General features: G+C 32.9%; 1 protein-coding gene across 3 annotated transcripts in view; it reads right to left on the bottom strand.

Annotated features, from left to right (window-relative positions):
- The window catches only part of LOC138190059 (potassium voltage-gated channel subfamily KQT member 1), a 73752-nt gene that overhangs the window by 12109 nt on the left and 46694 nt on the right, over positions 1 to 14949 (bottom strand). Inside the window, exons 9-12 of one of the 3 annotated variants that reach the window (XM_069132539.1) lie at positions 12050 to 12070; positions 6799 to 7031; positions 4392 to 4484; positions 339 to 495 (exon numbers count right to left, since the gene is read on the bottom strand). In XM_069132539.1, coding sequence (XP_068988640.1) covers positions 339 to 495; positions 4392 to 4484; positions 6799 to 7031; positions 12050 to 12070 — 504 coding nt within the window. Of the gene's footprint in view, positions 1 to 338; positions 496 to 4391; positions 4485 to 6798; positions 7047 to 12049; positions 12071 to 14949 lie in introns of all 3 variants that reach the window. The other 2 variants (XM_069132540.1, XM_069132541.1) reach the window with 2 other exon arrangements.

Below are 14949 nucleotides of genomic sequence, written 5' to 3'. Positions count from 1 at the left end.
AGTAGAACAATACGATTTGAAACTACAATGTGGACAATTTGTCCAAAGGCAATGTTTCACCTAAAAACCTTAATTTGTTAACAATGTTGCTGCAGTGGTAACTTTTTAAGTTAATTATAGAACATAGTTGCAACTAAAGGTATATGTAATTTGGAAGTTACACAATCTATAGATTTACATATATCTAAAGTTTATTTTATTTGCTTATTCCTGTACTATCATATTGTATCGTAGTAAATTATTAATTTCTATATTCCAAACTATTTCTGTCTATCAGCAACTAACTCGTATACAGTCGTTTCATAATAATACGAAAAAAAGTAGCAACAAAAACTTACCTTAATCCGAACCATCATGTTCAAGTGACCTTGACTATACTGTTCGATCACATCGCGCACGTCGTACGGTTTCCGTGCTTGTTGAAACTTCCTCCTGGCCACGAAGTACTTAATCTTCCTGATCGCCCTTATGGCGTTTCGATGTGCTTCCGTCAGCCTGAAAATTATAATGATTCTATTTTCAGTCAATTTACTCACACTGGTAACAAACAAATTTTCCAATATACATATACGTCATTATATAATGATTCACCATTCGCATCACAATTAATATTTCTTCGCTTCCGTTTACACAAATCTATCCTATACATAAGATTATGTTTACTATATGAATCCTTTACTATTTCGTATTGAAATAAAATTTGTTCCTCTGTTCGAATTATTATTTATAAAAACTGGAAGTCTAAGAAAATCGAGCTAGACTCGGTTCAAAAACGGAAAAAATAGGAGGGAAAATATAAGAACCGTCCAAATGAATTTCATTGAATGTGATAAAAGGAAGAGAAACTTGGCGCAAGTAGAGAATTTATTTTATTATCCAACACCGACTATAGATCGTCAACACTCGTATAACTTTGCTTATCGAAAATATTTTCCGTTGTCAGTTCACGATTCTACTAACTGTTTTAAATGATACGCGTGCTAGCTATCTCACAAGGACATTCTCGAGAAAAGTGGCTGTCCTTCGGTTGTTTACTATTCAATGCTGTCTTACCGCGAGTAAAGACGTATTCTCATTGAGAGACGTACATAAATGGAACAGGGAGGATTTTACATGCATATGTATTCCGCTAAGAAAGGACTCGTGTTATTCCAACAATCTCGTCAGTGGCACACTTTCGACGTTTATTAGTGTCGCAATTGATGATACGAGTTTATGCGAAACGATGCGATGTTTGCTGGTTGTTCCTTGTTCTGTGTCATGGAATTTTATGAGTAATTTGCGCTCTTATTGCTTCTTATTCTTATAACGCTAAATTACTCGAGCCAATTAATTTATTTCTACAAATTATGTGGACACAGAAATTAAATTTAGTTAGCTATTGACTGAAATACGTATTATGATGTGTTATTTTTAAATATTGAATTATTTTAAATTTATAATAGAACAAGATAATATTTAAAGAAATGTTGAACTGTTCGGGCAACTGCAAAATTGAATAATTACAATTTTTACCATTTTTTGAACGTGTGTTTTCCTAGAAATTGTAACTGGAACGAAAATGAAACATTAATACAATAAATTCTTTGTTTTGTGACTTTACGTTTTCAGTATTAAACGTAGTAATGAGAAATTATTCAAATGAGTTTGAAATTGTTCCAAAGATTGACCAGCTTTCTTATCGTGATACTATACAGTAAAGACTCGCATTACTCGCGACTTTTCATTTGCCAAAGTTTGCATTACAAAGATTATATAGATTTTATAGATTTGATTTTATAGATAAATTACAGAAAAATTACAGTAACATTATTCAATTCAAATACTAAACACCCTTTCTCTAAACAATCTGCATAAATGAAGAGCATTTTTCAGCACTTTATCCAAATCTTGCTCACCGGCAAAATTTCACCATTCGACTTATCTATTCTCAATTCGCGAGTCGAAAATTCCTAATTCAGAGGAAAAATTGGAGTGGCTCGACAAAACGGTTGGCCAGCCGCCGACCGCTTATTTTCACAAACGATTTCACGTTTCAGCGATGAAACGCGGGAAACTCGAGCTCCGAAACGCTAGAAAAGCAAAAAATAAAATAGAGAAAAAAAGAAACAGAGAGAGAGAGGGAGAGAGAGATACGACTCGCGAATCAAACGTTAGGGATGTGCGTCGCGGGGCAGCGAGAAGAACGGGAGAAAAAGAAAAATTCTGAACGCGACTTGTCTTTGTGTCGGAGGTTCGAGTGCCAGGCTTGCAAAGAATGTAGGCCGTCCATGAAGCGAAGTAATGCATCGGTGAAAAAAGCACTTACGTTCCGTGCTTTTTGAAGTGGGCGAGGGAAAGAGAGAAAGAAACAGGCGAGTAGAGAAGAGGAGCTTTTCACGAGAGCCGCCGCAAGGTAACGCTCCATTCCGCTTTCGAGAACGGAGACTTCCTCGAAATGTCAATGCCACGTGCTCGGAATTTGCTTTCCTAACATATTACCAACTTTGCTGTTGGTTTACTCACGGCGATAATTTTCGATAATAACACTTTGAGGAAAATTTTGAAAAAATTCTTCCTGGACGAGGCCAGGGGAGGATAATTGTTGGTAGTAGCTTTTCGAGGTAAACGTCGTCAAGATGCACGAAAAATATTAGAAATTAGAACAAGAGACAATTCATGAAAGCTCAATATCTAAATCAGAGGCACGAAAAGAATTCGTATGATCTATTTGTATGAACGACAGACTACAGAAATAGTGACAAACAAGATATTAAGCAAGTCTTTGATATTCTTTTCGTGATCACAACGTTAAAAAATAAGATTCAATGACATAAATTGATTGAGAAGATACTGCGGATGAAATATTTCGTTCGCACAATTATCCTTAATGAATCGGCGCAAGAATCTTTAAAGAGATAATTCTTAAAAATTTGTTTTAAATAAGTAGCATATTAATATTAGATTGTGGTAAAAGTTTCTTTCGTTTTGTAAGGAAATAATAGATGCACACACTTTTTGTTTTATTTCATTCCAATAGAATTAAATGGATTATACCTAATTCGATAAAATAATACAACAAAAAGTGTTATGCATCTGTTACTTCCTTACAAAACGGAAGAAACTTTTGCGACAACCCAATACAAAGTTCTAGATTGAGATATTAGAAAGAAATACGTGTATGGTACAAGCTCTCTTTACCCCCACAAAACGAGTCGTTGTTACACTCAATAATTGCTGCTTGCATTCAACAGTGATTCTCGAGCACATTTAAATTTCTGTTCGTCGCACGCTTTACCTACTTGCTTTGCAGCGGTTCTCGAGATCGATTGAATAGCAGAAAGACCATGAATCGCGGCACGTTTAACATTAACGAGATCCGAATCGTTGAATCGGATGCACACTGTACGGTGCCGTTTCGAGCTGTTTCCAGCATGTATTACAGAAACCATACGTGCTGGACGAAAATTCTCCAGTTAATATCGATTCCGCATGCAAAATGAAAGTAATTTGCATGAAGATGTAGGCTTCCTCTATTCTCGCCTATGCCTTGATTTTGCTTGCTGTTAACAGACCCGACGTGCAAACGAAAAATAGTCGAACGATACTATCGTTGCCAGTTTTTTCAAGGCAGTTCCATTTAGACATCGACAAAAATATTACTGTTTTTTTCTTTTTTTCGTAATTGTGAATATTTTGGAGATTAATGAAATTTCTATTAGATAATTTTAGAGTGGGAAAAGTCTCTTGACGATTTCACTTCGATATGATGACACATGTTTTTTGTATTTAAGTATCTGGATCGTCTAATAATTAATTTTAATGACATTTGGATGAAAATTTGTTAAGGAATGTTTATTTTATTCCACGCGTGTTCTAAACATGAATTATTAAAATTCAAATTCTGTTTCCTTTCTTTACATATGTGCTATATACTTTGTCGACTCTAAATTATATCGAATCGAGCGACAGTTAATGAAAAGACCTTACAAATTATTCATAGATTTCTGTAATACTAAGTACCATTTGATAAACTCTGAATTATATCAACAAGTATTCATTGTCTCGTTTAAGTCTCTACGAAATACAAACATAAATTTGTTCAATATCAAATTACTGTTTCGCACATTAGCATATATGTACTTACAAATTTCTTTCATTCTTCAAACAGTACTTCGTATACGTTAAAACAACGCTACATATAATCACAAATCAAAAGAGTTACCTATATCTCGATTTATTTATTTATTTCAAATCCGATTTAACCAATCGACTCAATCAAAGGAAGGTAACTTACAAAAGACATTTCCATGGCACAAAATCACAACGTTGTGTAGTTTGCCTCCATCTCTCGGTTAAAATACTTTTCATACGAAAATCCAGCAAGATGACAGAAAGAAAATCGTACTTACGTGGTGACTCTCTGCGGTTCCTCGATATCAATGTCAATTTCATCGCTGGTAGCCTCCGTGACGGAGCTCGTCTGCGAGGTGAAGAGGCTTCCCCTGCCAACCGGAAATACGCTACTCACACTACCAAACTCAAGAACTAGTTCGTTCGACGTTCAAAACCGCTCCAGAGAAAGTGCCCTTCAGCCGGTTGACGTTTCCTGTCACGCCAACTTTCCCGAACCAACCATTATTTCCCCGCGAAATTTCCAAAGATTTTCTCCGTTCTCGACCCTTACGCACACTTCACATGCTCCATTTTACCGGCGTTTCATGCTCGAGTAAATGAGATCTTTTCGCACCAGTTATCTATTGTCTAAAGTCGGTGGATCAATACAAGAAAAAAAAGAAATATACGTACAGCTAGAAGACTATTGTTAGAAAAAGTAGCGGATGGTTTATAAGAAGAATTTATTTAGAAGATTTTGGTTCAAATATATTTTAAATGCATGTATAAATTTTTAAATATTAAATCGTAGGAATTGTTATATCTGTCGGCTTCTAAGCTTCTCTCTGGAGCGAATTTCAAAATTAAGTAACTAGACTACTGCTTAGATTACACTTTTCATTTTCACATCAACGTTTTATGTTTCGTTCCGCAAAAAGAAAATATTACGAGATTTCGTATGAACATAGTAAGGGGATAATAACATTATTCCTCGTTACAATGCAACAATACCATAGTTAGCAAAGAAAATCCACCATAATCTGAAACTCAATTAAATAAGAATAATATCTCGAAGTAAAGTCGCTCGATTAATTTTACAAAGATAACTAGAATATTAAAATAAAGACGATTGTATAATCAAACGTTCTTGATGGTAGGAACAAATATTTTTATTAAAGTCGCATTTACATTAGGCAATTTTTGCCCGACTCGTTAAAATGATAGAGCTATAAAAGAAAAATTCATTATCTATAGCTTGTATCTTGTCGATTCACTGGTCATTTCAAAATTGGATATTCCAGAGGCTTATTTAAAAATTCAATAAGTTCGCGGGACCTCATTTCCAAGCGCAGACTATAGAACTCAATTTGCAAGTTTATTTGAGAACTGAATAATATTGAAAGTTATGGAACCGTGGCTCGAAGTTTTGAATCAAATGCCCGCATCGATGGCCTGTGTCATAAAACGTTGAATAAAATGTGATTTTTGTTTAATTTCCTCGTATACTACGAAAGCTATTTGTGTCGAATCTGTAGATCGATTGGAGTCTGTGTACGATATTCCAAATTATTTAATCCGAAATTAAAAATGGCCAGTAAAAGTATTTCACTACGAAAAAAAGAAAATAACTTCATTAAAAGATTTATTACTGAAACTGAAATTTAAATAACCGCGATAACCCGAAGATTATTTATCAAATATTGATTGGTGCAAACCTACAAATTCCTTTTATATTATGCCATTTTGTCCTATTTTATTCTACTTAATATCTATTTATATATGCAATGTATATAATTAATTAATAATAATATGATGCAAAAAATTAGTCTAAGTAAAATATTGTTATCTAGGTAATAAAAATGTACTCAAAGTCGAATAATGTATAAAAATAAAGAAGAAATAAATAAGAATAAAGAATAAAGAAAAAATAATTAATTAATATTGTCAGATCACTAAGCAACAATAAGCAATCTAAATTTGTAGTTTGTAAATTTCTTTAAATCTTCGTCGAATAAAGCATTTTAGTGAAACCTAAAATTGCTTATCAATTTAATAATATCATTAGATCGATATAAATTCTATTCTAATAGAAAGATGCAAACTGAAAATTAAAGTTTCTATGTAAATGAATTGGATGGAACTTACATCTGTTTGTTTGAACGTTAATTCATATTATTGGAAAGTGAAATTGTTAATGAAGCAGTGAGTTAGTGAATTCCTATTTTCAGGGGTCAATTCATTATCCGGATTATTTTATTCGAATTATTCAAATATACACAGTTGCAGTGTAATGAATTTAAAGGAAGTGAAATTTCATCTTTAACTTTAACGAGTCAAGTCGTATTTATTGATTTAAGATGAGGTTTCTCGTTGATTTTAAAATCAGTTGTAAAAATTGTGTACCTTTCACGTGTACAATCAACTGTCACTATCAATCAAAGATTGGCATTGATTTAATAATTTACTGGTTTGGATTAACATTTATGAACAGATTTTTTTACTTTAAAATAAACGTATCGTACATTATGCAAATATTACCGGAAAAGAATTCCAAGCAAAATGGTTACCAAACCAACTACCAAAGTATACTATCGGTTACCGATGACCAACACGGCGCTTAACATGTTAATTTTCCGCTCCTACCAGCAACATTCGTCAGCTTTACTAAATTAACAAAAAACAACAATCGATGCCTCGACTCACCGATTGTCGCGTCTAGCACGATTAGGTGTACCAGCCTTCGGTTCCTCCATGTAGAAGATTACGTCGCCCTCGTTCTCCATTCGTTGGTTGTCATTCTGACCCCCGGTATCACCAGTAGCACCGCCACTGGACACACCACCGGATATCGTAACCGGCGGTAACTGTTGCTGTTGTTGAACATCCATCCGGTTCCTCGATTTTCGCCTCTTCAGTACGCTCGCCTTTTTTGCCACCTGGATCATCAGAGACTGAACCCCCGGTGCCCTCCCATTACAACACACGTCGAACACAACATGCACTATCCCTACTAGCGAGCGCCACAGCTCGGCCCCGAACACGGATCCATCTGAAAAGCTCCCTAGTTCGCCAACGGCGGTATATCTGTGCACTGAAAATTTAAGCTCGCTCGGCTGCCGCGATATTATTCAGGATTTTCGTTAATAATGGACGGATAGTATTCATATAGATAGCATCCATAGGTATTGGCAGAAATCTGCACCTGGGTTTTCATCATACACTTGGAACAGATTAACATATTCCGTGTTGCACCAATTTTACGTAGTTTGTCATCAAACAGATGTTACGACTGAAGTGACTTTACGATTTTGCGTATCTTTATTGTCAGAATATTAAATGGCCTAAAGATTAATGAGGGGAAAGTTCGATATAGGTCATCTGTGAGCCATGTACGGAATGTGTTACTATATTGGAGCTATTCCGGATGCATTACTTCTTTCAGCTACATAAGTTTGATGACTCCGAGAAAAGGGGAATTTCTTGTATTTACTTCGATTAATCTCTCTTAAGAGCAAACATTCTATAGGTATGATAATATAATGGTCAAATACACAAATGATTGGAATAAGATGCAGACTTTGTCAATAACTTTGAACGAGACACATTCACTATGGAGGATGTTTTTCAGTGAAACGAGATTGTGACGAATGACTCTGTAACGTGTTAATATAAATTGAAATAATAAGTTAATTACTACGTATATAGGGATCACAGAGAAGGTGTGAATCTTCCTTATAGTTTGACCAAATGCATGATCCGCTTTACATCAAGTAGTAGTGACAAAGGAAACGGAGCATACGTACATTGATTCGAATATGGCAGTTCTCTGGCAATTTCAGTTTTCATCAGATTAATCACACAGTACTATCCTATTTCGAGATTCGTCCCTGATTATTAGCGCAAGTTTAATGACACCATATTGATAGCGTACAGAACTCCTGATGAGATTGCTAAATGAGATGAGATTGAAAAAATGCAGAAATACTATTCTAAAGGGACCTGATCTCCATTTGAAATCCACGCAGTATCAGCTTGTTGCCAATCTTCTTTGTAAGTCGAATAAAATATTTCGTAAATCAGTCATGAAATCGTTTATGTGAATAAAATGGTATTAGGAGGAAATAATGGAAAATTATTGACACTGCATTCGTGAATTTGAATAAAAATGAAAAGATATTATATGTATATATAAGAATAATGATAATATGAATATATATGTGTGTGTGTGCCATTTACGCGTTAGATACCAGACATTTATCAATTTTATAGAATAAATTACGAAAAAATATTGCGGAGGCACAAATATCAATCTCATTAAACTATTTCCTCGGATGAAGAAAGGCCAATTAAAAATAATAAAACTTTAAAAATAAATCGGAGAACGATCTATCCAAAGAAAAAAAAAACTAATCTAACAGCAATTTAATTGCATCTGCATTAAAATAAAAACAAGAAAGGAATAAGGGAAATAGGGTAACTTTTAAACTTTTAGAAATTAATTAACAAGAGGCTGAGAGACTCGTTTGAAATTCTTTTTCGCGACATTCGTCGCATCATATGGAACGGTAATCGTTGTACGTTTCCACAAGGGGAGAAAAAGTTGGAAAACGAATTGTTTACCGCACCGGGAAGAAAAAACAAGACCCACGGACGATGAAACTGTTCCTCTCCTTTTCAGACTTATCGAATTTTTTCCGTACAGGAACGAAAGTAGGTCAGCATCGGTTTTCAAATCTGCTCTTGGAGCAGGCAATATAACTACGCATTAACGTCATTTTTCCTTAGGCTCTACGCGTTAAGCACTTATGGAGGGTTTTGGAAGAATATCACGGGATAAAAATTCATAAAACTTCCATAATCGACATAACTTGTCTACTCGCGAAATCTTTACGAAGAAAGTTTTAGCATTCAGGATGAATCGATCGTGAGTTTACGAAGCTCTTGACGATAATTTGATTTTCGAATAGTTTCGATAATTTGGAAATTATTAACAAAGAGGTTCGATACCTCCTACTAGCCAAAAATTTAGTATCTTTTGGATGTATCGATTCGGATGGTTCTTAGTTTGATTGAACAATTTCAATCACTTTGTACTTATTGATATTGTTAATCCCGATAAACGATATTTATTATGGAAGAACCTAACAAAAATTTCTCACAAACTTACTCTAATCTAATTTAAAAGTAATCGAAACGTTACACTCGACAGTTCAGTTCGCATAAACCGATGTGTTGTAACTTTTAAATCAAATCAACGAATCAAACATACGTGAAAATAAAGTGATAGAAAGACGAAAGAAAAGTGAGCAAGTGAAAGAAGTCCGAAGAAACCAGAAAAAGGAAATTCATTGGTAAAAGACGTCAGATGAAAAAGGTGAGAAAGTACCGTCATGTCTCAGTGCGTTTTAGTATTCAATCCTATTTGCCAGCGTGAAAGCTGTAAATGTTTAACATGGACAATGAAACGTTCTATCAAGATTCAGGAAACAATCGCACGAGACAGAAAGGAAAACGACAACGGAAATATTCGAGCGACGACCGTGACAGCCGACGAGCGTAAATTCTCGTTCCCCGCGAACGCGTTCGTTTCTTTGCTTTGCAAGCTGACGCGAAAATAAAATGGCGAGACGTACACTGTGCACCGAATCGGTGAAACGACTCTGCTTCAAATGCCTCGAAACGATATTACGATTGTGCATCACTTTACAAATACCACTACACGTTCAAGTTTTTTTTTTATATTTCCAACTACATATAAATTTTGATCAATAAATTAAGAATTAATGAGAAAAGAAATAGGGAAGTTCTTACTTACGTATATTTTCTATAGAATATAAACTTCTTTTAAAGGGAAGAATACGTAAATGAAATCTTTTTCCTGTATTCTTTATCTGTTCTGCATAGGAAATAATTATAACGTAATAAAAATAGTTGTTAATAGATATTAGTTTATAATATTAGTAATAATGTTATATAATGCAATTAGATATTAGTGGTAGTGAGTAATAATAATATAATAAGAGCCCAAAATTCACCTAGAAATGTGTTTAGGTATCCACTGCTCGCGTGGTTCTTATATTCTGTAATTATAGGTTTTAATAAAGATAATAGCAAGTATACATATTTAGTAACACAAGCAATTCAATTGCAGTGCGCTTGTAATATTTTATACATAGGTACTAATAATGTAATTAACTATTTACTATCCATCGCTATTAAATTATATTGTAACATGAATAAAATCAGAATATTTTTATTTTGTAATAGGTATTATAAAATCATGTAGAGTTATAGAACAGAGTTATTGGAATATGAAAAATGTTCTTTTTTAAGATATTTATGTTTAAAGCAGAGTTGTTACCACCACTGTTGTGTCGGTTCATATTGTGCGTACAGGATGTCAATAATATCAAGAATACTTGTTAAGATTAACATGTAGCGTAACATTACCTGAAACTTACGAATTTTTCATCTGTAACTGTTAAACTCAAACTTTTTTTTATATTTCAATCCGTGTAATGATTATGCTATATTTAAAGGTGGTGATATTATATCGATTTCTAACATCGAAATATATTTTCCTTTTCAACATTTGAAATTCATTAAAACAATAACATTGTTACGTACGCAGGTTTCTCTTAAGGACATAGGTTACAATGTTCTAGAATTGTTTACGTTTGTCAAAGCCCAACGTAACATACATCTAAAAGAACTATAAAATACTAAGGAAACTGAGAAAAGGAACTGAAAATTGATCGAAACCAATGAAACGAAATAAATAATTCATATACAAGCTTATAAGTAGCTATCAAGCGATACTGCAACTTTAACTTCGTCGAACATGATTAAGTACTCTCCACTTAAGCATCGAAGCGATACAAATTGCCAATAGATTACTCACATGAAGCGCGTAAATATGAATGACAAAAATAACATAATTGTACGCGTTTAAAGAAATTTCTCTACCCACTTTTATTTCTAACAAATCACAATCCAAAAATGTCAAGACACGATATACAAACGATCAGACAACTTTTATGAAATATCCTCGACTTTCTCAACACCCTGTACGTGAAAGCGTCGCACATATATTTTGCACAAAGACACCGCATACACTCAATTAGAATTCATGCACAATAATGTGTGACGCGGTAGAAATACATTGCATAGCGCAGATCATTATTATTTTTCACGATCCAAGTGGTAAAACGAAGCTTAATATAAGTGCAGTATAGAATAAAAACGCAACAATATAGATACATACATAGAAAGAAGAGCAATAAGTATTATACGTCGAATAAACGAGCCTTTCCGCGAATTATCGCGAATATCCCGCCCCTCCCCGCGTTATACAGGGTGTATTATACTACGTATAGAATTGCCAATGATCGCGTCTTGCTTTCGTAAATACTGTTTTTAAACAAAATCACCAGCGTGTCTATTCTATAAATATGTATTTTACAACAATCACGTGTTTTAATCACTTGCAATCATTTTACAGCAACATATTTCATTAATAATGCAAATTGCTTCGAAGCTTAAATTGCTAAAAAGCGTATAGAGTAAATTTTGTCGATTTATTATATACTCGACGATCGAGTTACTTAACACAACAAAATCATATCTGGACAAATATGTCGCGAAAATTGAGAAAAAAAGTAGTCGATATCGATCTCAAATTCCGTGTTTGTTTGCTTGTATATGTGTTTGTGTTTGTGTGTGTTTGTGTGTGTGTGTGTGTGTGGTGTCATTGGAAGCTGAAAGTGATTATCGACTAAAATATATCACTTAAATTTTAATATTTGAAACATTCAACAAACTCGCGTGTGGCCAGTGATTCCGAAAACGCGATAGGTTCCCGTTACGTGACAAGGAAAAGTGAATAATAAATTGGTAAATAAATAAACATGCAAAAGAGTAAAAATTGAAATAAATCTAAATAGCCTTTACATACCATCTTCTTTACACAAATCAACTGAAATATATTAGGTACATTTTATATATATCGTATCAGAGAAAGGAGAGATGTTTTTTGTATGTAGATGATATAAATTTTAATGGAATTAATAAAAACGCGATAGGTGAGAGTATGAGAGAAGAAAGGACGGAACAGAAAGAGCGAACATAATGGGATATATTGTAATACGCGCGAATTTTTGGCAGCAGATGCGATAGATATTGATGTTTCCGTCGTAGAATTTCTTTTTTTTCCATGAAACTCCTGTGTGCCGAATTTATTTGAAAATTTCGTATATTTCAAACTATACAGCTTTGCTTGAAATATTCACAAAATTGCTCATATTAATTTATAATTCATAAACCTTTGTTTGGCACGATTCAGTTATTTATTCATATAGATTTTCTTTATGTTTATTAATATATTACATTTGAAAATAATGTTCTCCCCTTGTATACTCGTTATTTTCTGTAGAATTAATTTATCATTTTTTATATTTCTATTGTCTATGGACATTGTGTTCGATGGCAGCTGAGCAAGAAGAAACAAACAGGAAAAATAATAATTTGCATCAGCCACAAAATATTAACAAATACAATTTTCCAAGCGAAATAATTAAATTACTGCCAAGAATATTACGTTTAAAAAAGTTGCATTAAAAACAGCATGGTTAGGAACAAATTTTTTAAATATAATATATTTCTTGAACTGATACGTACCCGAATATGATACAAACTTAAATTAAGTCGTATCGATTATTTGATACCAAAAAAAAATTAAATTAAAAATTTTTTTCATTTTTAAGCAGTACCTAGATGCGAGAAGCGATTTGCATAACACTTGATTAATCAGAGTTTTGAAAGCAAGGTTTATGAAAAAATGTTAAATATTATCGAGAAATGAAAAGCCTTTATTCAGTTGATGACTCAAGTTCTCTTGAGTTTCCTTTTGATAAAATGTAGCATGATTCATTACAAAGAAAAAATACATAAACAAATACAATTAAGCATTCACTTAAAATTAAATTGCACATGATCGATGCCAAAAATAATAATCGCCCTTCTAATGTAATCGAACGAGAGATGTTTGTTTACGATATAATAGATAAAAATGTACATTAATCGTATTCTATTAAAAAATACAATAAAATTTTTATTAACTTTCCTTATAATGCAAATTTGTACACTTGTATCTACTTAAATATCTGAAATATATAAAAATAATATTTTTGACTCTTAAGAAGTAACTTTTAAATTTTGAAAAAAAGTTTGAACATCAAACTATTTCCGATTATATTTAAATAACTGCAAATAAAATTCTTCCAATTTAATTGAAATTCTTTAACACATTCATATAACGTTTACCAGTGAATAAAATGAATTTCTGTTATTAATCCGCGAAACTAAATATGTACATTAATCAATGAACCATTCAAAAAGTTCTTTCCAGGTAAAAGGGATCTTTTTCGCAATTTCTCTTTTGTTATAGGCAAAAGACCATCCCTAATTCGATTACACGGCAAATTACAGCGCGTTTCGGAAATTCGTGAACAAACGAAACGGAAGTTAACGCTTCGTTAAGAGGCAAACGATCCCTACGAAAGAAATCGATGTAATTCGTTTTCTCAACGATGAAATAATGAACGCAACAGAGGAGGGTTCGGATAAACAATAGAGAAGCGAGATTTTTCTCGTGCCACGACAGAAAACTGAGAAAATATAATAATACAGAAGCTTCCAAGCGTAATTTGAAACTGCATCAACACACGAATAATCACGAGCAACACTCAGTTATTATTATATTTCGAATATATTGAACGGCACATTAAAAACACAGAGCAGAATTCGCATTCTCTGCTTGCATACATCCACTGCCAAATTATTTGCATGACCCTGTGGGATAATCGAAGTCCTGCGATCGATACTAATTTCACGGGACTTCGTGTATCTCCGTATTAATTAACGTTTCTTTTCGTTCTCTTTCTCTTTTTTTCTCTTCCATTTTTTATCTCTTCAGTTTTAATGGAAGTCGCAAATTTTCTCAATTTTAACGGTAATTAACGAATCAACATGCCAATAAGTACCTTCAATCCAAACAATTCATTATCGATACCAAACTCGAACGAGAACTCTGATATAAGCAGATTGTTTTTGAAATGACGTCGGAAAATCACAGATATACATTTGAAAAATTAAGACTCCGGAAAATCATTACCTTACTTTACGCGCTTCGTTATTTACTTTTAGTTATTACTTTTGAGATTGGAATTTTGGTACGTGTTACTAATATTCATCTTCACTATTGCGTTATGCATAAATGATATTATGTACGATAGAATTTTTCAAAATAGCTGCATCGATTATTAAGTTTTGAGGAATTTTGGAAAGATAACATTTGGAAAGATTTTTATGCCAAAAAACTAAATCTCGTCTTGTATTTCATAAAATAACAGCATAAAGCGTTGTATAGATTATTATAAAAACATATTAGAAATTATAGGAAATTTGTTTTATACAAAAAATTATACAAATACTTTATACATAAATTACAAACAAAATATTATATTTGGATTGCTTTTACGATAATACGTCTGTAAATTTTCTAATGTCATTTTAAAAACATTTTATGTTGTATACCAACTCGAAAAATCTCGGTAATATTTAATTAATACAATCCCATATAAAATAGAATAAGAAAACAGTTTGAAATAGTTGAACGTACTTACATAAACAAATTACCAAGTAATATTGTTTCTTTAAGGAAAATATCATAGACTGATGACGTTATCTTGTAACGAAAATAAAAGCGAATAATCTCTTTCGTAACTGAATTCTTTGAAATTTTGTATAGTTTACCGAGATCAAACGAGGCAACGCCGTCTCACATACGGCAGGAAA

The sequence above is a fragment of the Bombus flavifrons genome, chromosome 2, assembly GCF_040668555.2.
Source record: "Bombus flavifrons isolate JBK064 chromosome 2, iyBomFlav1_principal, whole genome shotgun sequence".
NCBI classification, from domain to species: Eukaryota; Metazoa; Arthropoda; class Insecta; order Hymenoptera; family Apidae; genus Bombus; species Bombus flavifrons.
This window is presented reverse-complemented; position numbering and strand designations above follow the sequence as displayed.